The sequence below is a fragment of the Lagenorhynchus albirostris genome, chromosome 7 (assembly GCF_949774975.1).
Source record: "Lagenorhynchus albirostris chromosome 7, mLagAlb1.1, whole genome shotgun sequence".
NCBI classification, from domain to species: domain Eukaryota; kingdom Metazoa; phylum Chordata; class Mammalia; order Artiodactyla; family Delphinidae; genus Lagenorhynchus; species Lagenorhynchus albirostris.
In genome coordinates this window covers 107,492,341-107,518,137 of record NC_083101.1, presented here as the reverse complement: position 1 = coordinate 107,518,137, position 25,797 = coordinate 107,492,341, and the positions used below count along the sequence as shown (strand labels likewise).

Here is a 25,797-nt window from a genome sequence, read left to right as displayed (position 1 = left end):
GGATTCTTCAATATACGCGAATCAATCAACGTGATAAACCATATAACAAATTGAAGGAGAAAAACCATATGATCATCTCAATAGAGGCACAGAAAGCTTTCGACAAAATTCAACACCCACTTATGATAAAAACCCTGCAGAAAGTAGGCACAGAGGGAACTTTCCTCAACATAATAAAGGCCATATATGACAGACCCACAGCCAACATCGTCCTCAATGGTGAAAAACTGAAAGCATTTCCAGTAAGATCAGAACAAGACAAGGTTGCCCACTCTCACCACTCTTATTCAACATAGTCTTGGAAGTTTTAGCCACAGCAATCAGAGAAGAAAAGGAAATAAAACAAATCCAAGTCGGAAAAGAAGAAGTAAAGCTGTCACTGTTTGCACATGACATGATACTATACAGAGAGAATCCTAAAGATGCTACCAAAAAACTACTAGAGCTTATCAATGAATCTGGAAAAGTAGCAGCATAAAAAATTAATGCACAGAAATCTCTGGCATTCCTATACACTAATGATGAAAAATCTGAAAGTGAAAGCAAGGAAACACTCCCATTTACCACTGGAACAAAAAGAATAAAATATCTAGGAATAAACCTACCTAAGGAGACAAAAGACGTGTATGCAGAAAATTATGACACTGATGAAAGAAACTGAAGATGATACAAACAGATGGAGAGATATAACATGTTCTTGGATTGGAAGAATCAACATGGTGAAAATGACTCTACTACCCAAAGCAATCTACAGCTTCAATGCAATCCCTATCAAACTACCACTGGCATTTTTCACAGAAGTAGAACAAAAATTTTCACAGTTTGTATGGAAAAACAACAGACCCCGAAGAGCCAAAGCAATCTTGAGAACGAAAAACGGAGCTGGAGGAATCAGGCTCCCTGACTTCAGACTATACTACAAAGCTACCGTAATCACGACAGTATGGTACTGGCACAAAAACAGAAAGACAGATCAATGGAACAGGAAAGAAAGCACACAGATAAACCCACGAACATACGGTCACCTTATCTTTGATACAGGAGGCAGGAATGTAGAGTGGAGAAAGGACCGCCTCTTCAGTAAGTGGTGCTGGGAGAACTGGACAGGTACATGTAAAAAGTTTGAGATTAGATCACTCCCTAACACCATACACAAAAATAAGCTCAAAATGGATTAAAGGCCTAAACGTAAGGCCAGAAACTATCAAACTCTTAGAGGAAAACATAGGCAGAACACTATGACACAAATCACAGCAAGATCCTTTTTGACCCACCTCCTAGAGAAATGGAAATAAAAACAAAAATAAACAAATGAGACCTAATGAAGCTTCAAAGCTTTTGCATGAAAAAGGAAACCATGAACAAGACCAAAAGACAACCCTCAGAATGGGAGAAAATATTTGCAAGTGAAGCAACTGACAAAGGATTAATCTCCACAATTTACAAGCAGCTCATGCAGCTCAATAACAAAAAAACAAACAACCCAATCCAAAAATGGGCAGAAGACCTCAATACACATTTCTCCAAAGAAGATATACAGACTGCCAACAAACACATGAAAGAATGCTCAACATCATTAATCATTAGAGAAATGCAAATCAAAACTACAATGAGATATCATCTCACACCGGTCAGAATGGCCATCATCAAAAAATCTAGAAATAATAAATGCTGGAGAGGCTGTGGAGAGAAGGGAACCCTCTTGCACTGCTGGTGGGAATGTAAATTGATACAGCCACTGTGGAGTACAGTATGGAGGGTCCTTAAAAAACTACAAATAGAACTACCATATGACCCAGCAATGCCACTACTGGGCATATACCCTGAGAAAACGATAATTCAAAGAGTCACGTACCAAAATGTTCATTGCAGCTCTATTTACAATAGTCCGGAGATGCAAACAACCTAAGTGCCCATCTTCGGATGAATGTATAAAGAAGATGTGGCACATATATACAATGGAATATTACTCAGCCATAAAAAGAAATGAAATTGAGCTATTTGTAATGAGGTGTATAGACCTAGAGTCTGTCATACAGAGTGAAGTAAGTCAGAAAGGGAAAGACAAATACCGTATGCTAACACATATATATGGAATTTAAGAAAAAAAAATGTCATGAAGAACCTAGGTGTAAGACAGAAATAAAGCCACAGACCTACTAGAGAACGGACTTGAGGATATGGGGAGGGGGAAGGGTGAGATGTGATAAAGCAAGGAGAGGCATGGACATATATACACTACCAAAGGTAAGGGAGGTAGCTAGTAGGAAGCAGCCGCATAGCACAGGGAGATGAGCTCGGTGCTTTGTCACCGCCTGGAGGGGTGGGATAGGGAGGGCGGGAGGGAGGGAGACGCAAGAGGGAAGAGATATGGGAACACGTGTGTATGTGTAACTGATTCACTTAGTTATAAAGCAGAAACTAACACACCATTGTAAAGCAATTATACCTCAATAAAGATGTTAAAAAAATAATCTCTGAAAAAAAATAGGTTATCAACAAGGACCTATACTGTATAGCACAGGGAACTCTTCTCAGTATTCTGTAATAACCTACATAGGACAAGAATCTAAAAGAATGGATATATGTATTTGTATAAATGAATCACTTTGCTGTATACCTGAAGTTAACACAACATTGTAAATCAACTATAATCCAATATAAAATTTAAAAATATTTTAATTAAAAAAAAACACTTATTGCACGATGTAAATAAAACCAAAAAACAATCCTATAGTTGTTTATAGTTTAGTTTTATAGTTTAATTATTTTATTCTTTGTCCTCCCCCACCCCGCAACTTCTATCTTAGCAGGCTTGAAAAAACTAAATCTACTTTACCACAGAGTAGTGCTTTTATAGGAAATAACCCAATAGTTTACTTCTGTACCTGCCTCATCAGTATCAGCTGGGAATACCCTGTAATCGTGACATTTTATTAACCTCTGCTGTAAAAGCAGGAGAAAGAATACTCATGGTATTTTTCTGTGCAAATGGTGGTTAGAATAAGGGGTGTTGTAGGGGTGTGAGGGGAAAAGAAGAGAGAGTTAATGAAACAGAGTAAAAAAAAAAAAAAGAAAAGAAAAAATTGTAGATGATGGAATTATGCTTATAAAAATAGGCAAAACAAAAAAATCAAAATTCCCTGACATTATTCCCCCTCGCTTTGTCCTTATTAGCCTATACATATAAATGTACAAACCGTCACATATTAATACATACATTAATGTAATATGATATACTGGTGTAGTTCCTTTTATACCTCTTGCTACACCCATATAAGCCTCTATACAAACGTCATAGAGATGTATTATATATTATACGTACTATATATGATTATATATGATATACAAATATATATCATTCTATATTATCCATACTAAGTTATACATACACACAATTTTATTTAAATTGTATACCTATTTTAAATTTTATTTAAATTGTAAACCTATTAAATTAATAGGTTACAAACATATTGTTCTATAATTTGACTTCCTTCACTCACACGATTTTTTATGGACATTTTTTAACGCTAGCACCCACAAAATAATGTCATTCTTTTTTTAAACACAAGCTGCATAGTATGAATGTACTACAATTTAATCAATTCATTCCCAACGAGGCATGAGGACAAAATGCTCCAATAAGCATTGCTGCACATTTTCTGGTTATTTTTTTGTAGGTAAAGTTCTAGAAGTGCTCGGTCAGAGGGTAATGCGCACAAAATTGTGACAAGTATGAAAGCATAACCGGAACAGCCAGGACGTGGAGATTCCTGAGGCGGGTTAGGGAGAACAGAGGAGGACATGCAACAGCCTCCAGGCTACCTGGATTCCACGATTAGGTGAAAGGTAATGTCATCAGACAGCAAAAAGAAGTTAATGACCAAGGCCAGAGCTGGGGGAGCTGGAGAGCCCTTATGTGGTGAGGAAACACGAAAATCAAGAACGAACCCCAGGAAACACCAGCACCAGGAGCCAGAGGAGAAAGGAGCAGGCAGAGGGGTAAGAGGTTGAACTGGGGTCAAGTGTCACAGAAGCCAAAAAAGGAAAGGGCTTCAAGGAGAGAGACCCACAGTGGATACAGTGGGATCAGCGAAGAGTAAAGAAAGTGCTCATGAGATCTGTGCGCGGTGGGGGGGGGGGGATCATCAAATCACTTAGGTAAGAAAAGTTCTAATGACAAAGGTAGGAAACAAAAGTTACAATGAAGTAGTCTGAGAAAAAAAAGGGAATCAATAACATTAAGAACACCTGCCCTGGGACTTCCCTGGTGGTGCAGTGGTTAATACTCCACACTCCCAATGCAGGGGGCCCAGGTTCAATACCTGGTCCAGGAACTAGATCCCCCATGCATGCCACAACTAAGAGCCCCTTGAGCCACAACTAAGGAGCCCACCTGCCGCAACTAAGACCTGACGCAACCAATTAAATAAATATTTTTTTAAAAATGAAGAAGAAGAAGAACACCTGCCCTTTCAAGAAGCTTAGCTGTGAAGGAAAGGAGAGGGAGCGGGGAGGCAGAGAGCTGAAGCCCAGGAGGAGTTGGGATGTGCCTGTTGTCTGCAGGGACTGACCTGAGCGCAGATATACACCGAGAGGCAGGGGCGGGGGAGAAAGGCGGAGGAGCTCAGGCAAGAGGGCAGGAGGGAAAGAGTGCTTAGATGGGGGTCAGGAGACAGACAAAAATGCAGCGAGTTCAGACATCCGATCGCAAGTTCACAGCATCCAATCCTGAGTTCACAGCATCCAAACCCAAATTCACAGCATCCGGTTCCGTACTTGCTCACAGGGTTAAATGCACAGCTGACTGAGAACGAGGTGGGCAGCTAGAGCCGTGCTCTTCAAACTGTGTTCACAGGCGCCACCTGGGCATCCTGCTATGGGCACATTCTGACTCAAGGACTGAACCGCTCACATGCCGGCAGGGGACGCAGAAGCCGGGAGGAGGACCACACTCTGAGTCACAAGGACCCCCAGGGACCAAGAGTACGGCGCCGCTCTGCACCGACCACAGCCAAACGGGAAGCCCCCACCCGCTTGAAAAAGTTGGGCCTTGCCAAGGAATCATCTTTGGCAGAGAAGGAAATAAAAGTTTCTGGCTGTTTGCCTGAGCATTTGTTTCTGCCCCGGAATAGCTGGTTGAGCTTCTCACCAGCTGCCAGGTAGCCAGACTGGTTTCCAGCTGGGGCTGCTCCAGAGGATGAGGGCCTGAGGGGCAGCTCCCCTGCTCAGAGGATCCGGGCTTCACTCCACCTCGTCCTTTACACCTTAGAGTTGCAAGAGGAGAACTCTGAAGTCCCCTGCAGGTGCGTTACTGCTACAACCAGGGACCTGAGGGGTAAATGTCTTCCCCTCTTACTGCAAAGGACAGACGTGGTCAGTGAGGAGATGCAGGAGTAGAGTTAATGTCTGGCCACCAGCAAAAAGCCTGACAACTTGTGGACTTCATACAAAAAGTCTTCATTTGAAATTGTATTGACGGAATGTCCTTGGGCTCCCCTGGTGGTGCAGTGGTTAAGAATCCACCTGCCAAATGCAGGGGACACGGGTTTGAGCCCTGGTCCGGGAAGATCCCACATGCCACGGAGCAACTAAGCCCATGTGCCAGAAGTACTGAGCCTGCACTCTAGAGCCCGAGAGCCACAACTACTGAGCCTGCATGCCACAACTACTGAAGCCCGTGCTCCGCAACAAGAGAAGCCACCACAATGAGAAGCCCGCACACCGCAACGAAGAGTAGCCCCCGCTCTCCGTAACTAGAGAAAGCCTGCGTGAAGCAATGAAGACCCAATGCAGCCAAAAAAAAAAAAAAAAATGTCCTTAAGGCTGATATTAAAACCATTATCACATTCTATTACTTGAGACTTAGAAATTTTCATTTTTTTGAGACAAATCAACTTATTAGTATTTCCTCCAAAATACCCTGAGTTTCACTAGAGTAGTTTTATAGACTTTTAAAAAAAATATTCATTTATTTATTTGGCCGTGCCGGGTCTTAGTTGCGGCATGTGGGATCTTCGTTGCCACGTGTGGGATCTTTGCTGCAGCATGCAGGATCTTTTGGTTGCGGCATGCGTGTGGGATCTAGATCCCTGACCAGGGATCGAACCCAGGCCCCCTGCATTGGGACCGTGGAGTCTTAACCACTGGACCACCACGGAAGTCCCTAGAGTAATTTTAAACAAAATAATTCATGCCCTAGATCAGAGGTCAACAAACTTTTCCTTAAAGGTCCAAGCAAGTATTTTCAGCTTTGTGGGCCCCCTCTGTTACAGCCACTCAGCTCTGCTGCTGTAGAGCCCTGAGAAGCCGCAGACAATACGGAAACAAATGGGCATGGCTATGTCCTAATAAAAAGGCATTTACAAAATCAGGGGGTCAGCCAGCCCTGCTCTAAATCAAACTGTGAATCACAACTAGATTTAACTCCAGTAGTTAAGGAAAACACCTAATAAAATCTGAAGTTTAATATAGTATGGAACTGCCTACCACAGTTTTTAAAACATCATTTTCTAAAATCAGTGATCAGAATAAAACTGCAAAACTAAAATATTCTCTGGACTACAAACCATACAGAATGTTTCTAATTTACATAAAATGGAGAAACAGCGCCTAAAAAAGGCACTATTCAGTTTAGAAAGGGTAATTCAAGCCCTCAGAATCGTGGTGAACAGTGTAGGCTCCGAAGCCAGCCAGACCTGGGTCCAGATTCTGGCCCCAGCCGTGGGGTTAGGGCCTCAAATTTCCTCGACGTTAACAGTATCCACCTATTTGGCTGCTGTGCCAGGCACAGAGCACGCCCCAAATAAGTGCTGGCTAAACAGTGAACCCCAATTTCCCAAGTCTTGTCAGTAGCAGTTTTTTAGTCAATGGCTGAACATATTCATCTAGTCAGCAAAAGAATTTTAGGATTTTTTTAAAAATCTGATTTTTCTCTTATACCTTTTACAGGTGCCTCGGGCAGAAATGCTGAGGTGCAAATCTTGGCAGGTGCGCGACAGGGAGGAAATACAAGGAGAAGGTGCAATATGCAATGGGAATCAGAGGAAAGAGTTGTTTTGTAGAATTCTATTTAGATGAAACTGCTGCTACAAATCTCACCCTGTCAAAGCGTAACCGGGGGACTGGAAGGGTCAGAAAACTAGGGGCAGCAGTGATCTGTGGGGAGGGAGACCTTATGTTTTCATCTCCTTCTGCAGTATTTCAGTCTTCACAAAGAACCAACCTAAGGATCTCGGGTGTCTACGAACCAGATGGTAGTAGCCACTCACACCCCAGCGTGACAATCAAAAATGTCTCCACACATTGCCAAGTGTCCCCCAGGGGAGGGGGAAGCCAGATCACCTCCATTTGAGAAGCCTTACTCCAGGGCCTGGCAAGTAGAGTTCTAGGCTCTAAGAAAAAGTTCTTCTGAACCAAGTCATGTATTACACCCTCCAGAGTTGGAGATTTGACTAGAACAAGCATGTCCTGTTTTACAGGATGGTTTTGGGCATCTGAAATGGGATCTGCATTAAAAAATTTAGAAATAGTTGCAGCTTGATGGTTTTCCTTTGCTGAATTCCCCACAATGGTTTTCCAGCTGAGGTCCCTGCCATAGTGGAAAGTACTGGACCGGGTGTCGGGAGTGTGGCCTGGGGTCCTGGATTCACTCAGTCAGATGCTGCGTCAGCAGCCACAGCCTTGGCTTCACACGCCTCAGCCGTGAGACGAGAAGCCTGGTTGGCCTCTAACTTCATCTTCCAGCTCAAAAAATATGATTCTCCTGGGAGCTCCATCCTAAGGCCTGGCTTCCTTTATCCCCTCTGACCAGGGTACCGGGCAGCTCCCAACACTCGGCGCTCTGTGCCTATTCTTCCAAATAAAGGACACCAACCCGTCCAACACCAATGCCGTAACACTGTGAGCTGTTAAGATCATCTAATATCCAAATACGAAATGTTTAAATAGTGATATTATTAAATGAAAGCCCACCTCTTCCATGTACTGGTGTATTATAGCTTTTACAGCGGGCATGTTGGTGGCATCCATCATCAGGGTGACTGCTTGCCCTTTTCGTATCTTCACCACCCCTTTGAATACCTGCTGATTATTATAACAGGCGGCCAAAGTGGCAATGGCCATGACCTACAGATAAGGAGAGAGAGAGGAAACACTAATTCATCTCATTTCATGAAAAGAAGTGAGAAACTGCACGGTAAGCAATCATCATGAGAAGGGAAGAGAACCTTCGGTAGAAAGTGCCGAAGGGCTAAGATGCAACTAACCAAGAGAAAAGACCCATAAAGAAAGCATGTCAAGACCTCTCCCTTTCCCATGTTTCCCCTTCTCAGCAAAACACAGAATCAAGTGCCCTTTGCAGTCTTGAGTAATTCTATAGTTTAGTCACGATATTTCCTTTTTATTTGGAAAAAACAAACACAAGCCAATGTAACATTTTCCATGCTGGGGCAATGGGTTATTAGATCTGAAAAATAGATATTCCAAAATAATATCTGGAAAGGTTTTTCTATTTTGTTTTTTCTCCCCATTTTTCCTACAATGAACATAATCATTATACATTAAAAAAAAAAGTAGCATGGGGGTGGCAGGGGACAAAAGAAAGGGGGCCATGTAGTTTCCCGTGCTCAAAGGTAAATTATTTCTAGGATAGATGGAAACATAAGTCTGGCATAAAGAATTTAGTTCCATCAACTGGTCAGACTGGTCATTAGAACAAGACGAAACCATGCTTCCAAATCAGTTAAATCTTATAACCTTCTTCATTTTATTTGAGTTAAAAACGGAAATAACTGGTAAAGGCATTTAAAAAGTATAAGCTCCTAGGTCCACAGGACCAGGTTCTGTTATCCCAAGATCTGGGAAAGGAGAGCCAAAATTAGGTGCTTAAATAAGACTTTTTAGTAACAGCTTCACCTGTGTTTCACCCAGCACTCCTCATAAATCTGACTCAAAGCCCTAGATTTAATTGTGAGGATAAACATCAAACTAGCTCGTTTAGAAAAAAGGATTCTAGATGGTTCTGGAAAGAAGCAGGCTTAACCTCAAGGCTGACCTGTGTGTGATGGCCATGGGGCAGAGGGGAGGTGTTGTGAACGTGCCTGCCCCTGGCAGAAGAAAATATACTAGAGTCATTTTTTTGAGGAACCACATTCCGGAATACACAGACCAAAACAGTACACGCATTCCAGGCATGCCATCCCCAGCACACCACCCGACCCCTCGGCCTCCCCGATCCACACCTGTGGAATAGCACAGAAGTTGAATATGCTCTGGTTTCTGAGTCGTGAAAGGTAAGTGATGACGTCAGGGATGTGGTGCAGCGTGCTGGCTATGAGCTCATTCAGGCACTGCACGGCCAAGTCCATGTTCTCTGGCTTGGCAAAGTCACCCAGCTTGTTCACATACTTGCTCCAAGCCTAGGCAGATAAGATCGAAAGACGAGTCAGCACATGCACAGGGGAACAGTGTACAAGTCACATGAAAGGATCTTTGTGTATAAGAACTATGATACACAAAGCCTTTCTTAAGCTGCTGCCTCATCTTTCACCAAGACCAAGTCCGTTTTAACCTCTACGCAATGTCTATTATGACTACAATCAAGATCTAGTCATAATCAAGAGTCAGTTAAGTATTTGGGAAAGTGTCCCTTTGGGACAATTAGTGCAGCATGTACTAAGCAATACTTTGATGACCTCAGGCCAAAGAGGCCTCCTGTTATGTGCAAGGCATGGGTCTGTTCCTGAAAAGATCACCAGCTTTAACAAAATCAGCTACAACAGCACTACAAGCTGAACACTAAACATTCTCAAGATGGCCAAGGCGTCAAAATAATTAATGATTAACATTACATTCCCAGTTCTGCTAAGAACACTGCTGAACAAGCGTATCTGGGGAAATGAGCTGAGTCTCTACTGTAAGAACATTACCTCCTTGACCTTAGTGACCTGAAAATGAAATAACAGCCTCAACTCCAACAACAGAATTGGTTTGATGATCTTTAATAGTATTTAGAGGATTCTCTGAAGCTAGCAAATAATTTACTTTTATCCTTGGGTATTCTTAAGCTTCCGAAAGAATAACACTTATTGTAACTTTATACACTCCCCAAAATAAATGACTAGGCCTAAAAGGACTAAGAGATTCTATGGTAAGTCACGTTTGCTATCCATTTTTAATTTGCACCTAAACCCACTCAGATTGCTGGTACTAGACTGTCCTGCAGAACCCGGAGAAAAACGCTAATGGGCACCTACATATCCATCCACCAGCTTCAACAGTTACTGACACTTGGCCAATCTTGTTCCAGCTATATGGCCCCAGCCCCCAAATTATTCTAAATTAAAGCCCTAAGATATCATTTTATCCACAAATACTTCATTATGAATATCTAAAAGACTAGGAACCTTTCTTGTACATATATCTTATCACAACTAAAAGTTAACGATAAATATTTAATACAAATTATCCAATTAGCAGTCGTATTATCCCACTGTCTAATTTTTTTGCCACTTGGTTTCTTCCAGTAAGTACCTAAACAGGATTCATATGTTGCATCTGGTTGATGTCACATAGGTCTCGCTGCTCAGTGTTTATCTCACCCCTCAAGGTGGGCCCAATCCTGGAAGAGAATCCTGACTGGTCTGTGGCCACGTCCAGTTCAAGGGGGCCAATGCACTCCAGCTCCTCCAGGCTTCCCCTTGGTCCCCGTGGACTCGCCCACAGCCAGAGAAGGAACACCCATTCCTGTTTCACCTGCTCTTCTCAAATGGGTCCATCCCACTGTTCACTCCCGCTCTCGGGTCTGAGACACCTGTAGCACCTTGGCTTTGTCCTGCACAGGTTTTGCAGGTTTTGTTTTCGGAGCTGCTGTTTTGTCTGCACCCATCTGTGTTTTGGAGTTCCTGGGGGTGCTTTGTCACTTGTGCTTCTGGACATGCTATCCATTGTTTTGGATACATCTGTTTCAGTTTTTTGGTTGAGGTTTTGTCACGTTTTTTTTTTGGGGGGTGAGAATCTGGGAAAATCCAAACACTATGATGCTACCATCATCACAGTTTTGCAAAATCCAAAATTCCAGCTAATAAATGCAGAAAGGATGACAGAATTAAGATAGCACCATTTAGCATCTCCATTGATAATGGATCTAGGCAGTGACCACCAAGGAGGAGAAAAAGAACCCATAACGTATACGGAAAAGAAAAGTAAGTTATCATTAGATTTTCAACAGCCAGTCCTAAAGCGGGAGAACATGGAGTAACACGTTTAAGAAACTCGAAAATGTGAGCTAAAAACTTCATATCCAGAAAAAGTGACCTTGAAGTATAAAGGACAAACTATTACCAACATGTATAAACATAGGGAAGTATCATTCTTTTTTTTCTTCAAAATTCATAAATATTAATGGACTTCCCTGGTGGTGCAGTGGTTAAGAATCCACCTGCCAATGCAGGGGACATGGGTTCAAGCCCTGGTCCGAGAAGATCCCACATGCCACGGAGCAACTGAGCCCGTGCGCCACGACTACTGAGCCTGCGCTCTAGACCCCGTGAGCCACAACTTTCTCTAGTTGCAATGAATAGGGGCTACTCTTCATTATGGTGTGTGGGCTTCTCATTGCGGTGGCTTCTCTTGTTGTGGAGCACAGGCTTTAGGCGCACAGGCTTCAGTAGTTGTGGCACGTGGGCTCTAGAGCGCAGGCTCAGTAGTTGTGGTGCACGGGCTTAGTTGCCCCGCGGCATGTGGGATCTTCCCGGACCAGGGCTCAAACCCGTGTCCCCTGCGTTGGCAGGTGGATTCTTAACCACTGCGTCACCAGGGAAGTCCAGTCTTAATGGCTATCTGATCTGACAATTTAGATATAAATACAATATAAAAACAGGGAATTAGCTAGCATATGCGAAAACATATTTTCAACTGTGCTCAGTAGTCATACTTGGTAGCAGTAGCACTACAGTCACTATTCAGAGACTGCGGTAATGCGTAATTACATCTGTAATGTGGCAAAAAAGCAAGTGAGTCATTATGGGATATACTAATTCTATCATCTCCTATTTTCCTTGGGAAATACGACTGTGGATGAGGAAGAGGTAGAGATGTAATACAGAAGAGACTAGGTAACAGTCCTGAGTTTGAATTGGAAATATCAATATAAACTACAAGGTAAATATTTTAGATTTAAAACTAAATATACACGACGACTACTCCGAGAGCAATGACCACCCCGAGTGCCCAAGTGTGGTCTGGAGGCCCCATTTCCCATTAACAGAAAGCTTAGGCTTCCTGAAGAGCTGGGTGAGTCCAAATCCCAGTCAAAAAATGTACAAAATGAGCTTGGAACATCTTGACATACCACCAAATGGCACGGCAGCTACCAAAGACTATTAGGGTCCCATCCAGGGGACTGAGGAGCCACTTGAACCTCTTTCTACAACACAACTCTTAGTGGATGGAGCTAGAATTTTCTAAGAGAAACGATATCATGAGTTCATACTGATATTTCCAATCCAGTTTAGGATCACTGGAGTTTTTGCTTAACTTCAGTGTTTTCTATTTTTGCAACTTTTATTTTAGACTGAAAATCTTGCTTCCTAATGATACAAACAAAATTACCTATTTTCTTTAAGCTGTAAAGTTTCTATAATAGTTTTAATATTATTATTCACAATATAATTACTGAAAACTTTATTCCTTTCTGGTTTATCCTTCCTTTGGAACTACACATACTGTTACGCACCTTGCTTTTTTCACTTAGTAATATAACCTGGAGCTCACTCCACAGTAGGATCACTCTTTTGGTGCTCCACTGCGTGGATAGACCATAGTTCATTCCCTCCGTCCCGTACGGACGGACATCTGAGTCGTTTATAAACGTAACTATTACAAACAGCGGGTGCGGTCAGTAACCTCCCACAGCCGTCACTGGCCAAGCTTGCGCTCACCATCGGCACGGGAGCACCCATTTCCCCAGCATGGCTTACGGCTTATCAAACTTCTGACACTTTGCCAATCTGATGCAGGAAATAGTATCTCACAACTGTTTTTTGTGGTCGTTAAGCTGCTTGAACTGACGTTTACTAAGCACTCTGCGCTAGAAGTTTTTCTCATTTTATTCGCACCACTGCCTGGTGGTATAAACTATTCTATTTTACAGAAGAGTGGGCAGTGAGGCACCTGCAGGGATGCAGAGCCTCGTCTGAAAGGCGGTGTGGTTTCCTGGACAGGCACCGGGCTGAGACCCAGGAGACAGAAGCTCCCCTTCTGGGAGTCCTGAGACAAGCCCCTTCCCTTCTCTGAGCCTTGGTGTCAAAGGAGGGTCGTCAAGAGCTGTTTCTCGACCTCGCTGCACACCACAGTCACCTGGGAGGCTTGAAAACCTATGATGTCTGAGGTCAGGGGAGGTTTAATGTGAATTTCACGTATCAGGAGTAAGGTTGATCACTTCTCAGATATTTAAGGATCATTTCCATCTTTCTTTCTGTGAGCTACCTGTTCTTATCCCTTTACCCATTTTTTCTGTGCAGTTGGTCTTTTACTTAACTTTTGGCAGTTCTTTTAATATTAGGATTATTAACTCTTTATCTGCAGTATAAATTCCAAATATCTTTTCCACCTTCTCACCTGCCTTTTTTCATCTTAAAAGCACTTGGTTCTAGGAAACCGTTTTTTTTTACCTTTTTTTAAAAAAATAAATAAATTTATTTATTTTTGGCTGCATTGGGTCTTCATTGCTGTGCGTGGGCTTTCTCTAGTTGCAGAGAGCGGGGGCTACTCTTGGTTGTGGTGCGTGGGCTTCTCATTGCAGTGGCTTCTCTTGTTGAGGAGCACGGGCTGTAGTGCACAGGCTCAGTAGTTGTTGCGCACGGGCTTAGTTGCTCCGCGGCATGTGGGATCTTCCCGGACCAGGGCTCAAACCCATGTCCCCTGCACTGGCAGGCGGATTCTTAACCACTGCGCCACCAGGGAAGTCCCTAGGATACCATTTGATGGATTAAAACAAAAGGTAAATGCTGGAGTAAAATCAGGAGATAGTCATAAGATTTCCTAGCTTTCCTTCTGAATAAAATCAATGTCAAAGCCCTTCCTTTCCCTGTCCATTTTAAATTAAGTCAAAGATCCACTCTTGTCTCTGATAATGAACATCTGTAGTGGGTGCCCATCTGGTGCCCCTTCTTGCCACCGAGTCCTTCTTTCTTGGAGGAAATCCATTCTACATGTGTGGGCAGACATACTCCAGGTCTAGACTGAGTGCTCAATGCTCTGGCTACTAACTGATTAAGGGATGGGCATAGGAACCAAGCCTATGAGTGAGTCATGGGACGTTATACCCACCACTGGACAAAGCCTGTCCAAGAGGTAGAAAGGGGACAAAGCCTTATTACATAGTCTGAATCCCTGGATGCAGCCCGTCCCCCTGAAGCAAACTAAATCCTAACCTAGTCTACACCGTCTCCTATGCTGTCTAAGGGAGCTTGATTTGTGTTTCTGTCATTTGCAACCAAAAGGGTTTAATGTTTTGTTGTCGGAGAGCATTCAACATTATTTCTCCCCAAATCCCCTGAACCTATTACCTCTTGAGGCCAAAACTCTCTTCCTTCTCGCTGGTCTTCCAGATAATCACGGATGATGTTTGTTTTCTGCAGAAACAGGCCCATAGAGTTGGCAAGCTCTGTGTCTTCACCAATTAAGGGATCTTCTAACTCTGAGGCCGAGAACAGACGAGAAAGGCCAATTCCCACCAGCCCAGCAACATAGTGACAGTACTGTAAAAGATGATTTTTAAAGTACTTTAATAATGAAACGTTTACTAAAACAGAAATGCTACAGATTAGCTATAAAAAACCAGGTTCCAAAAAGAACGTAAAAGATCTCATTTTGCTTAAAAAAACACATTATACACCATGTACATGTAAAGAGTAAAAAACATGCCAAGAAGGATGTGCACAAAAGACTTTAACAAAAGTGATCTCTGGCTCATGTGATGTTTCTATTTTTTTTATTTTATTTTTTACTGTATTTTCTATATCTGTACAATGCACATGCACTGCTTCTAGAATAAAAGGTTATTGAAAAAATAAACTAGTAAACTTTTTGATATCCCAAATTGGGAGTGAAGGCCTTGAGGGAATAAGGAATATTCTAACAGAAACTAGACTGCTAAGCAGAATTTAATCTTGAAGACATTTTAAGATCTTGCAGTGTCTCAAAATCCTCATTAAGTAAAAGAACGTAGTGGTACTACTTTGCTTTTTTACATAACAAGGATGTGTTTTATTTATTTTTTAAATATACCTTCCTAAGTTTTTCACTCATTTTTAAAAAAATTTTTAAATTTATTTATTTAGGCTGTGCTGGGTCTTAGTTGCGACACTCGGGATCTTCAGTTGTGGCATGCAAGATCTTTGGTTGAGGCATGCAGATTTCTTAGTTGCAGCATGCATGTGGGATCTAGCTCCTTACCAGAGTTCAAACCCAGGTCCCTTGCAGTGGGAGCGCCGAGTCTTACCCACTGGACCACCAGGGAAGTCCTCAATGATGTGTTTTAAGCATGCTGCATATTCGGTCCTCACAAACATCTTCTGGGGCACATTCACTAATTATCACCATTGTGCAGATGCAGAAACTGAGGCACAGAGACGTCACTTCACTTGCACAAGATCACTCATCTGGCGCGTCAGAGGCCAGGGATTCTCAGCCAAGCCATATGGCTTCAGAGGCAGGTTGAACAACGTTGCCAGAACTCTGCCTTTCTCTCAAATGAAGTCTGAGTAAATGTAAATCTTCATTGTCAAAGAAGTTTTTTTCTATACAAGTGGTTTGTCAAAGCTGTCCTCCCCGGAGAAGAGTATTCCAAGACAACTCAATGGAATACTCTGTTTTTAAATTGAAATATAGTCGATTTACAATATTGTATTACTTAAAGCAATACGTTTATAAAATGAATGTCCACTCGACAACTTAAGAAGTGAAGAGGAGTTAAAGAAGGTACCCTCTGCAGCAGAGTTAGGGGAAGACCAGAGTAGAGAGTGTCTCTGGTTTAAAGTCATACAGGGCTTCCCTGGTGGTGCAGTGGTTAAGAATTCGCCTTCCAATGCAGGGGACAAGCGTTCGAGCCCTGGTCTGGGAAGATCCACACGCCACGGAGCAACTAAGCCCATGCGCCACAACCACTGAGACCGCATGCTATGGCTACTGAAGCCCGCACGCCTAGAGCCCATGCTCTGCAACAAGAGAAGCCACCGCAATGAGAAGCCCGCGCACCACAATGAAGAGTAGCCCCCGCTCGCCGCAACTAGAGGAAGCCCGTGCGCAGCAACGATGACCCAACGCAGCCAAAAATTAATTAATTAATTATTTTTAAAAAAGAAAGTAATACAAAGTCACAGACTAATCAAGGGGTACGATGAAATGGTAGAAAAAGCACTTGAAATATGTTCCAGGAGAGGAAGGATCTGGAAAGAGTAAAGATATGCTGAAATCAGAGAGAAAGCAGCTGTGGACAACTACAAGAAATTTTTAAAAGACTTACTGGAAATTAATAAAAAACATTACATGTTACATTACAACATCCATATTGCTGTCCAAGGAAAAGTATATTTTATGTTAAGATAACAGTTCTTTGGGTAGAAATACTCCTAGAATGGAGGTATTCATTTCCCTCTCAAGTTGAAGGAAAAGAAAAATATTTACAAGTATTCAGTTTTATCTGATCAGAACTTCTACTCAACAGCCTATAATTAAGTTTCCTGAATAGATCTGCATGGCAGAAAAGGAAGTTACTGTGCTGATAACCAGCGCTGGTTCGTGGCCAGGAGTTTCAGCTTTAACTTTAAATTCATAAACTGATATTCTAGCAGCAGCCACGCTCACACTAACTTGTGAAGCATAAACCACCAGTTCCAAAGATGCTGTCATCAAGTTTTGAGTCGTGAAAAATGAGGAGGCCAGACCTTGGACCTACACTCACTCGATGAATATGCAGTAGCATCTCTTTTGGGATCCTAACCTAAACACTATTAGAGACACAAAATATGTATGCAGTTTAGACGTTTAAAATGTCTCTGCTTCCATTGAGGTGTAAGTCTCAATGATGATGTAAGTCTCACAGAGGCCATTCCTATGGAAAATGGGCAAGACCCCCTCCCCTCCTATCTTGTATTTTGAGTCAAGTTTAGTCCCCGTAGTCAATTACGTCACTTTGTCCACAGAAGCAAGCTTTCCCCAACCCCTGGCCAACATCCTTCACAGCTGCTGGTCAGGGATAACCTCTGGCCAAATGAAAGCCAGTATAATTGTATCTGCCACATCATCTGCTCTCACAGCCCTTTCCAGCTGCTCTGTCCCTAGAGGAAGACAACCTGGGCCCCCCAGGGGCTCCTTCGTGTACCTCCATGTATGTGCATCTACAAGCACCATAAAAAGAGGTAGGTGGACGTCGAGAAACCTGGAACCTCTCGCATCATCTTATTTCTATGAAAAGATGATGGGGAAAGAGGAGTGGATATTAGAAAGGCACTCACTCCTCAGCGTAATGCAACTATGATCCAAGTTAATGCCTTGGGATCCTCGTGAACCGTTTTGTTTCTGAGGAAACAGACACAGAATACAATTTAACAGTCTGATACCTACTCCTAAGTAAATGGGGCCAAGGTGGCCCTAAATTTAAAAGTAAGCTCGTGGGGACTCCCTGGTGGTCCAGTGGCTAAGACTCTGCACTCCCAACGCAAGGGGCTTGAGCTCAATCCCTGGTTGAGGAACTAGATCCCGCATGCCACAACTAAAGACCCAGCATGCCGCAAGTAAGACCCAGCACAGCCTAAATAAAGAAATGTTAAAAACGAAAAGAGGGGCTTCCCTGGTGGCGCGGTGGTTGAGAGTTCGCCTGCCGATGCAGGGGACGCGGGTTCGTGCCACGGTCCGGGAAGATCCCACATGCCGCGGAGCGGCCAGGCCCGTGAGCCATGGCCGCTGAGCCTGCGCGTCCGGAGCCTGTGCTCCGCAACGGGAGAGGCCACAACAGTGAGAGGCCCGCGTACCGCAAAAAAAAAAAAAAAAACCAAAAAAACCGAAAAGAAACCCAAATTTCATTTAAAAAAAAGTAAGCTTGTGTTATGAAGGAACTGGAAATGACTCAGAAACACACACACGTGCTCAGTAAAGGAAAAAACATAGAAGACACATTTTAAGATGTGAAAACTATTGATGTCTCTATATTACATGCAATAATTTGGTCATTAACCTCAAATTTCACAGCAAGTCAGAGACACTTTCATCAGCTTAATGTTTGCACCTCTGGGACGAGTTATATCTGCTTTGGCCTAACTCAGTGGTCCCCAACCTATTTGGCACCAGGGACCAGTTTCGTGGAAGACAGTTTTCCACGGACAGAGTGGGGGTGTGGGGGATGGCTAATGCAAGCGACGGGGAGCGGCAGATGAAGCTTCGCTCGCTTGCCCACCGTGCACCTCCTGCTGTGCGGCCCTTTCCTAACGGGCTGTGGACCTGTACCGGTCCATGGCCCAGGGGTTGGGGACCCCTGGCCTAACTTGACAATAAACTCCCCAGAGCAACGATTATTCCAGGTATGATGACACGTAAGCCCCTATTAAGTGTTTATGTGGAGACATTACAGCTGGGCTGTGAAACCACCCCTTGTCCCTCGGCCCGAATGTCATGGTGAGCACTGCCAGTTCATCAGTGCCACTCACACCGACAAGGCTCCACAGGGACACTAACCTTGTCCCACTCCCGTTCAGACATCACACGCTTATCCAGAAACTCTGCCATCCCAAATCCCATCTTCCGGCAAATGTCAACAATCACTGTTTGGTATTTCTCAGCCAGATTTCGAAACTCCAGGGAGATCTGAAATGGAGGTCATAAAAAAACAGAAAATTTGAAACACGTATTAAAACTGGGCACCAACAGGGTACCTACAGATCATAAAGCAAAGCAACAACAGAACGCATTAGGGAAGACTCCCAAACGATCCAGCTGTAAGTCTAACATCTAGGTTATGCTAGCTTTCTACATATAGAATAAGTTCGGCAAATTTCATAAATATTAAAATAGAAGGGTACAGAAATGCTAAAGTTTCTAGACTCAAAATAAGATTCAGGGAATTCCCTGGCGGTCCAGGGGTTAGGACTCTGAGCTCTCACTGCTGAGGGCCCGGGTTCAACCCCTGGTCAGGGAACTAAGATCCCACAAGCCTCGGGGCAAGGCCCCCCCACCCCAAAAAAAGAAGATTCATAGTCTTATTATACGCTCATCTTCCCACCTAATGAGCAATGAGATAATTCAACATAAAACTGGACATATGTGTAAGAATTTTAGGAAGAATGCCTCATTTTCAGACAAGCCTCATGATAATGAAGATTCATTTGTGCAAACATGTCTTGGCCACTTCCTATGCAACAAGCACTGTTGTGGGCACTGGGAATGCACAGCCGGGAGATGACCAGAAACTCCGCCCCCAGAGCTTATGTTCTAGCAAGGAGACCAGCCAACCACTGTCTATCCTCAGTTCCCGAATTCATACCATGAAGCTACAGTGTCTCCCTACTATAAGGCTACACTTTCTAATTCCTTAAACAACTCAGTTTAGTTCAATCTGCAGTAGGCTATCCAACATTTATTTTTCATAGCCCAAGCTTTAATGTCGAAAAGTACTATTGATATTCTTAAAAGTCACTGCTACTGTACAAGTATCTTGCTTAAGTTCAAAGAAGTGTCTGTAGGTTATCAAAATAGAATATACTGGGTTGGACAAAAAGTTTGTTCGGGTTTTCATCCCATCTTACAGAAAAACCAGAACGAACTTTTTAGCCAACCCAATAAAACACCATGAAACTTCTCAAATAACATGCTATCAACACACAATGCTGAAAACAGTGAATAGACTTTGCTAAGCTTCCGAAGTGTGAGAAATACCTGGTCTATGTTTACAGAAAGGTTAGAAAAACTCCCTCAAGGAACACCTAAATTTAAGGACCTGAGAGAAACCCAGAGGGTTGCAGGGCACTGAAGGGGTTCAGAAGCCTAAGATCCTTTAGGATTATTCTGATAAACATAAACTGTTAAACCCCCAAATTCCATAAAACCAAACTGCTCTCTCCAGAACTCTTCTCTACAGAACAGCTGTTCCAAGACAGAGCCAAAAGGTGATTCCCACGTGGACTGAAGCAAAGGAACAGCTCTACCAAAGGTCATGTGAATCCCTGAATCTCCCAAGGACCTGGTCTTTCAACAGATCCCAGGCTGGGTCAGTTCTATTTATAAGAGGGGAAAGGCCAGCGAGCTGGGGGAGGAGCAGCTTAGGCTTGAAAACAAAGGCTCCAAAATAAACACTTCACTGCTGGATGTGAACCAACTTCAACTCCTTGATACTTACTACATCATTATATAATTCAAAACGTGAAAACAAAAATATCTAGGGAGGAGTGACCATGAAGAGCTCTACGTTTTCCCAGAAACCTGAGGGGGGGGAGGGAGGGGCCCGACTCCCCCAGGCAGCTCTGCCCGCGAGGTCAGCCAGGAGGGGCTTTTGCTTGTCCCTCCAGGGAATTCTGTTTCCCAGCTACAGTACACTTCTAGGTCCCGGGGTCACTCTCTAGTGATTCCAAGTACCAGAAGGAAGGACACCACGGGGAGTCCACTGGTACAATGGAGAAAGGCCAGCCCCGACGCAGGGGCAAGGGGAGCATGTACACAGAAATCTCCCTGATTATAAACCTTGGGGTGTTATGATCAAAACACTGGGTGGGGCTTCCCTGGTGGCACAGTGGGTAAGAATCCACCTGCCAGTGCAGGGGACACGGGTTAGAGCCCTGGTCCAGGAAGATCCCACACGCCGCAGAGCAACTAAGCCTGTGCACCACAACTACTGAGCCTGCGCTCCAGAGCCCACAAGTCACAACTACTGAGCCCACATGCCACAACTACTGAAGCCCGTGTGCCTAGAGCCCATGCTCCTCAACAAGAGAAGCCACCGCAATGAGAAGCCCGCGCACCGCAACAGAGAGTAGCCCCTGCTCGCCACAACTAGAGAAAGCCCACACACAGCAATGAAGGCCCAACGCAGCCAAAAGTAAATAAATAAATTTATTTATTTAGTTTAAAAAAATATTTTTTAAAAAATGGTTTTCTAGAACCAAGTGCTTTTAAGGTGAAAAAAGGTGAAAAGGTGGAAAAAATATTTGGAATTTACACTGCAGATAAAGAATTAATATTCCTAATATTAAAAGAACTGCCACTAAGCCCATGTGCCACAACTACTGAGCCTGCAAGCCACAACTACTGAAGCCCGTATGCCTAGAGCCCATGCTCCACAACAAGAGAAGCCACCGCAGTGAGAAGCCCGCGCACAGCAACAAAGAGTAGCCCCTGCTCGCTACAACTAGAGAAAGCCCACGCGCAGCAATGAAGAGCCAACACAGCCAAAGGAAAAAAAAAAAAACCACCAAAACACTGGGTGATGCTACCTTCACCTACATGCAAAGTTTTATTTTTAACCATTTTCTAAAGGGGCAGTAGAGTGTGCCAGGGATTAAGCACAAGGGTTCTGGATGTAGGCCTTTTGTGTTTTAATCCTGGTTCTGCCACTTAACTTCAAAGGTGATTTGAGGCAAGGGGCTTAAATCTCTCTGTCTCAGTTTCCTTATCTATACACACATGGTTAACAGTGTATCACATCCATTACATGTTAAAACTATATTAATATTAAATAAAGCAAATAATAAACCAATAATGAAATACATTTCGTAACTCATAGCTCAATAAATGTACGCTATTATTGCCATTATCATTTAGAAGTAACCCTTTCTTATTTCTCAAGCTGTGTTTGGAGGTAGATCTCTAAGACTACCAGTCTCCACTAGTACCAGATGAAAAAGATGTACTCTAATTTAACCCATAATATACAATGAGTGTTCTAGAAAGCCTGGTTTCAACTAATGAGCACTGAAGCCTTATTACAGCCCCAGGTCCCATGTCAATGCTGACCAGAGGAAGCCTTCAGCCGCTTCACTCGGTTAGAAGGTCCCGTGGAGGCTCAGCCCCACCTTCCACCGGGCCTGGGGCAAGAGCACAACGGTGGCCACACGCCATGTGGCTCAAAATCTTAAACCATCAAGCGAGCTAGTAACTTACCAAGTGCAGTATGTTCTCTTCTCCCACCCTGACAAACACACCTTCACAACCACCTGGAGGGCTCGGGTGTGAATTTACAATTCTTGGCCCCTCAGGCTTCTGTTCCAAAATTAAATAGTGCAGAGACTGCCAGGAGGAGGAATCTCACACTCGTGTGTAAGGACACCCCAGACAGCAGGGTCAAGCTTCACCCACGACCCTCCTGAAGAGCCACCCTCAGGCCAAGGGTCACGGTCACTGGTGCACAGTACACCCTGGAGGAAATGGGTCCCAGGAAATGGACTGCAAGCCGGTGTGTGTGGGGGGTGTCTCAGGGAATTAGGGGCACGCAACCCCAGATCCCCAGAAGATGGTCTACAAGGGGAGCTGCACAAGCTCGGGGCAGGCACGCTCCCACGGCCCCCCCTTGAGGGTGAGGTGGCCCAGAGGGGGGCCCTCTAAAGTGAGGGGCAGGAAGGGACTTCCCTGGCGGTCCAGTGGTTACGACTCTGGGCTCCCAATGCAGGGGGCACAGGTTCGAACCCTGGTTGGGGAACTAAGATCTCGCATGCCACATCGCGCGGCCAAAAAAAAAAAAAAAAAAGATGGACTTAAGAAAAATAAATAAGTGAGGGGAGGGGGAAGAGCCCTTCTTGCCCCTATCTGAGAGCAGTGCTGTGTGAGGGAAGCCCTCGCCCCAAACCCACTCACTGTACACCTAACCCTCGGCAACCGGAACTTGTGGGATCTTCTAAAGCTCAAGATTTTAATTAGAACCCACTTTACTCCAACTGAGTGGACTAAATACCCAGTATTTATAGAACACTATTCTAAGTACTCTACATGTATGAACTCATTCAGGCCTCGCAGCTCTAACTTTACAAATGAGGAAACTGAGGCACAAGGAAATTAAGGGGTGTGTCCAGGCTCACACAGCTGCGGGTGGCAGAGATCATCCTGCTTCAGTCCTCAGCTCAGCTGCGGAGAGCCCACGCCCTACCCCACAGCTGCCACCCATCATGAGCTGCAGCTGCACAGCACACCACCAGGTTCAGGGTGCCCCAGAGGCCAGCAGCGCGACACACCTAGGCTGCGTTCTCGGGTGCACTGGCTGGAGAACCCATCTTTCACGACACTGGCACTGGAGTACTCTTTCCACAGGAAGGAAGGCTGGACTTCCCAACAACATCCTGGTAATGACAGTAGCAGCTAACACCTAAGAGCTCCACCTACGTTAACTCTTTCCATCCTCACAACCACACTGGGAGGCAGGGACCATTATTCTCTCTGTCTTGCCGATGAAGAAACAGAGGCACAGGCAGGCTATGCAACGCAGCACCAGTTAATGAGTGGGAGCATGGGGCCGCCAACCCAGGCAATCTGGCTTGAGACGCACCATTGCCACATTATGCTACACTGCCCTGAGACTGCTGGTTTTGCAGTTCCCGCCAGGCACACGGGCCAGCTGACGGCCACCCCACCAATCATGCGCACGACTGCATCCCGTTAGTCCCGCTACCGTTGGAAAGTCCTCCAGGACTTGTCGGTCCTTCTCCTTGCTCTCCGTGAACCGCCAGTCGGGCTCATAAAGGTACGAGTGGAAGTTGTGTAACAGGGGGACCTTTCTTTCTATATTGATGGTCATGTCATCTTCCAGAGTGTCCAGCGCTCGGAGAACCAGATAAAATATGCATACTGCATGGCTGTAAGAAAGGAATAACTATCAATACATTGGAACAAACGTTCAAAGATATTTGTTTTAAAATCACATCTCATTTTTGCTGGGCCATTTTCTAAACCCTCCTACACCCTCAACTCTACAGAACTATGAAAGGATATCCAAAACTTTTCGTACTTAATGCAACTTCTTGGCTTCTCTTTCTTAGATGGGAGCAATGGACTTCTGTAGTTTATTTATAAAAATAAAGAAATAAAGAACCTGCCAGCTGCACGTCACTACTACTCCCACAATGAGTAAACATTTAACTAATGCAGCACAACTGTAGAAAGACCAGCAGACCATTTGGAAGGAACTATTATTTTCCAGATAAAATAAAGTCAAAAGACACAATAACTTCTCACTATCAATACTATCATACCTAACGGCTAAGTCATATACATAATCTGCACAGAGGCAACTTCAGAAGAATTAACCCAATATATTAGAAATGCAAAGTAGCATAAGCGAAGCCAAGGAAAATGCTTGAGCCGCTTAGAGACAGGTCCAGCTGCCAGCACTAAAAAAAGTTAATAAACATCCCCTCCCCCTCCCTGAAAGAGCTGGGCCTGCAGGGAAGCTATGAGATGACCAGGTGCCTGGAAGGGCATTCTAAAGTAAACACAGGCGTGTTTCAACCCCGAACATTTCCTTCACCCACCGGGGCCTGTTCAGGCTACGCCACAAGCAAGGCGACAGCAACGCGAGGGGCCGTGTCAAAAAGTGGCTTCGAATGGCCCGTGGCAGTTTTCTTCCCCCAGGTCACAAAGAGCTGCCTGCGCCACTCACCGCATTTCCCCATCCAGCGCCTGGATAACAGCTGCGAAACTGCGACTGGTCTGATTCAAGTACTTGTAACAAGTTTTCAAGCTGCTGCTGAGCGAGTCCTGCGGGCAGAGGAGACACACGGCGGTGGGAGACGCGGAGGGGCTGGAGTGGGGCTGGGGCGGGCGGCCGGCTACCGCGGGGCTCCGCAGCCGGCCGCACACGCCCTCTCCCCGCGGCCGGTCCTTGGAGGGCCAAGCGGCGGGGGGCAAGGGGCAGCCGCGCGGCGGAGTGCCCGCGCCCCTGGGCGCCGCGCCGGGGCTCAGCACCAAGGTCCGCTTGAAAAGGGACATGGCCTTGGTGCCGCAGGCGACTGCGGCCATGGGAACCGCGGGGCCAGCGCCGTTTTTCCTCCATAGACCCGAGAGGAGCGAAGGTGCGCCCACCGAAGGGCGGGACCGGCTCTTGCTCCACTGCAATAGGCTTGGGGAGGCGGAGCAGTGAGCTGGCGTCCGCCGCCCCGCCCGCCCACGTGCGAGCCGAGCACCGCCCCACACGCCCCGCGGCCAGCCCCGCCCGCCCACGTGCGAGCCGAGCGCCGCCCCACACGCCCCGCGGCCAGCCCCGCCCACCCTGCCCAGATGCGAGCCCCGCCCCGCGGCCTATGGCTCACCACCCGCGCCTTCCTCACCTTGTTCCCCTTCTGCCCAGAACCCGCAGGCTGTTGACGGAACCCGAATCTCTCCTCGGCCAAACTTTAGTCAGGCTCCTCAATCCTCCACCTTTGTACTTCTATGTTTATCTTTTGCGTCGCTCAGCTTTAGCAAGAACTCTGCTAAATTGGTTTAGCCAGAATCCCTCATCCGTCATGTATGATCACTGCACCATCTGACCCGTTCCTCTTCCCCCACCATCCCGGCGCCCTGACCTGCCTCCAGCAAGAATCCCGGTAGGTCGTTTCAGCAGAATGCCCCTTACCCCAGAGGTTTCCTCTTAGTACTTTTCCATCCACCCACACCCACACTCTGCTCCTTGTTGTATTCGGAACCGAGCCCAGTTCTATACTGAGGTCTCTTTCCTCTATTGCAGTTGCTTTTCTGAATGAAATCTGATTTCACCCCTTTAACTACTGTCCAGTTCTGGTTTTCCTTTAACACCTGTTAAACCTCTATTATCCTCTGGAAAGC

General features: G+C 45.0%; 1 protein-coding gene across 3 annotated transcripts in view; it reads right to left on the bottom strand.

The window, feature by feature from the left end:
• FDFT1 (farnesyl-diphosphate farnesyltransferase 1) overlaps positions 1-25,797 on the bottom strand; it is a 38,053-nt gene that overhangs the window by 2,501 nt on the left and 9,755 nt on the right. For 2 of the 3 annotated variants that reach the window (XM_060155791.1, XM_060155792.1), the window contains exons 2-7: positions 24,635-24,732; positions 23,648-23,831; positions 18,736-18,864; positions 14,571-14,762; positions 9,243-9,419; positions 7,975-8,127 (exon numbers count right to left, since the gene is read on the bottom strand). In XM_060155791.1, the coding sequence (XP_060011774.1) occupies positions 7,975-8,127; positions 9,243-9,419; positions 14,571-14,762; positions 18,736-18,864; positions 23,648-23,831; positions 24,635-24,732 (933 nt within the window). Of the gene's footprint in view, positions 1-7,974; positions 8,128-9,242; positions 9,420-14,570; positions 14,763-18,735; positions 18,865-23,647; positions 23,832-24,634; positions 25,055-25,797 lie in introns of those variants that run through there. The other variant, XM_060155790.1, reaches the window with a different exon arrangement.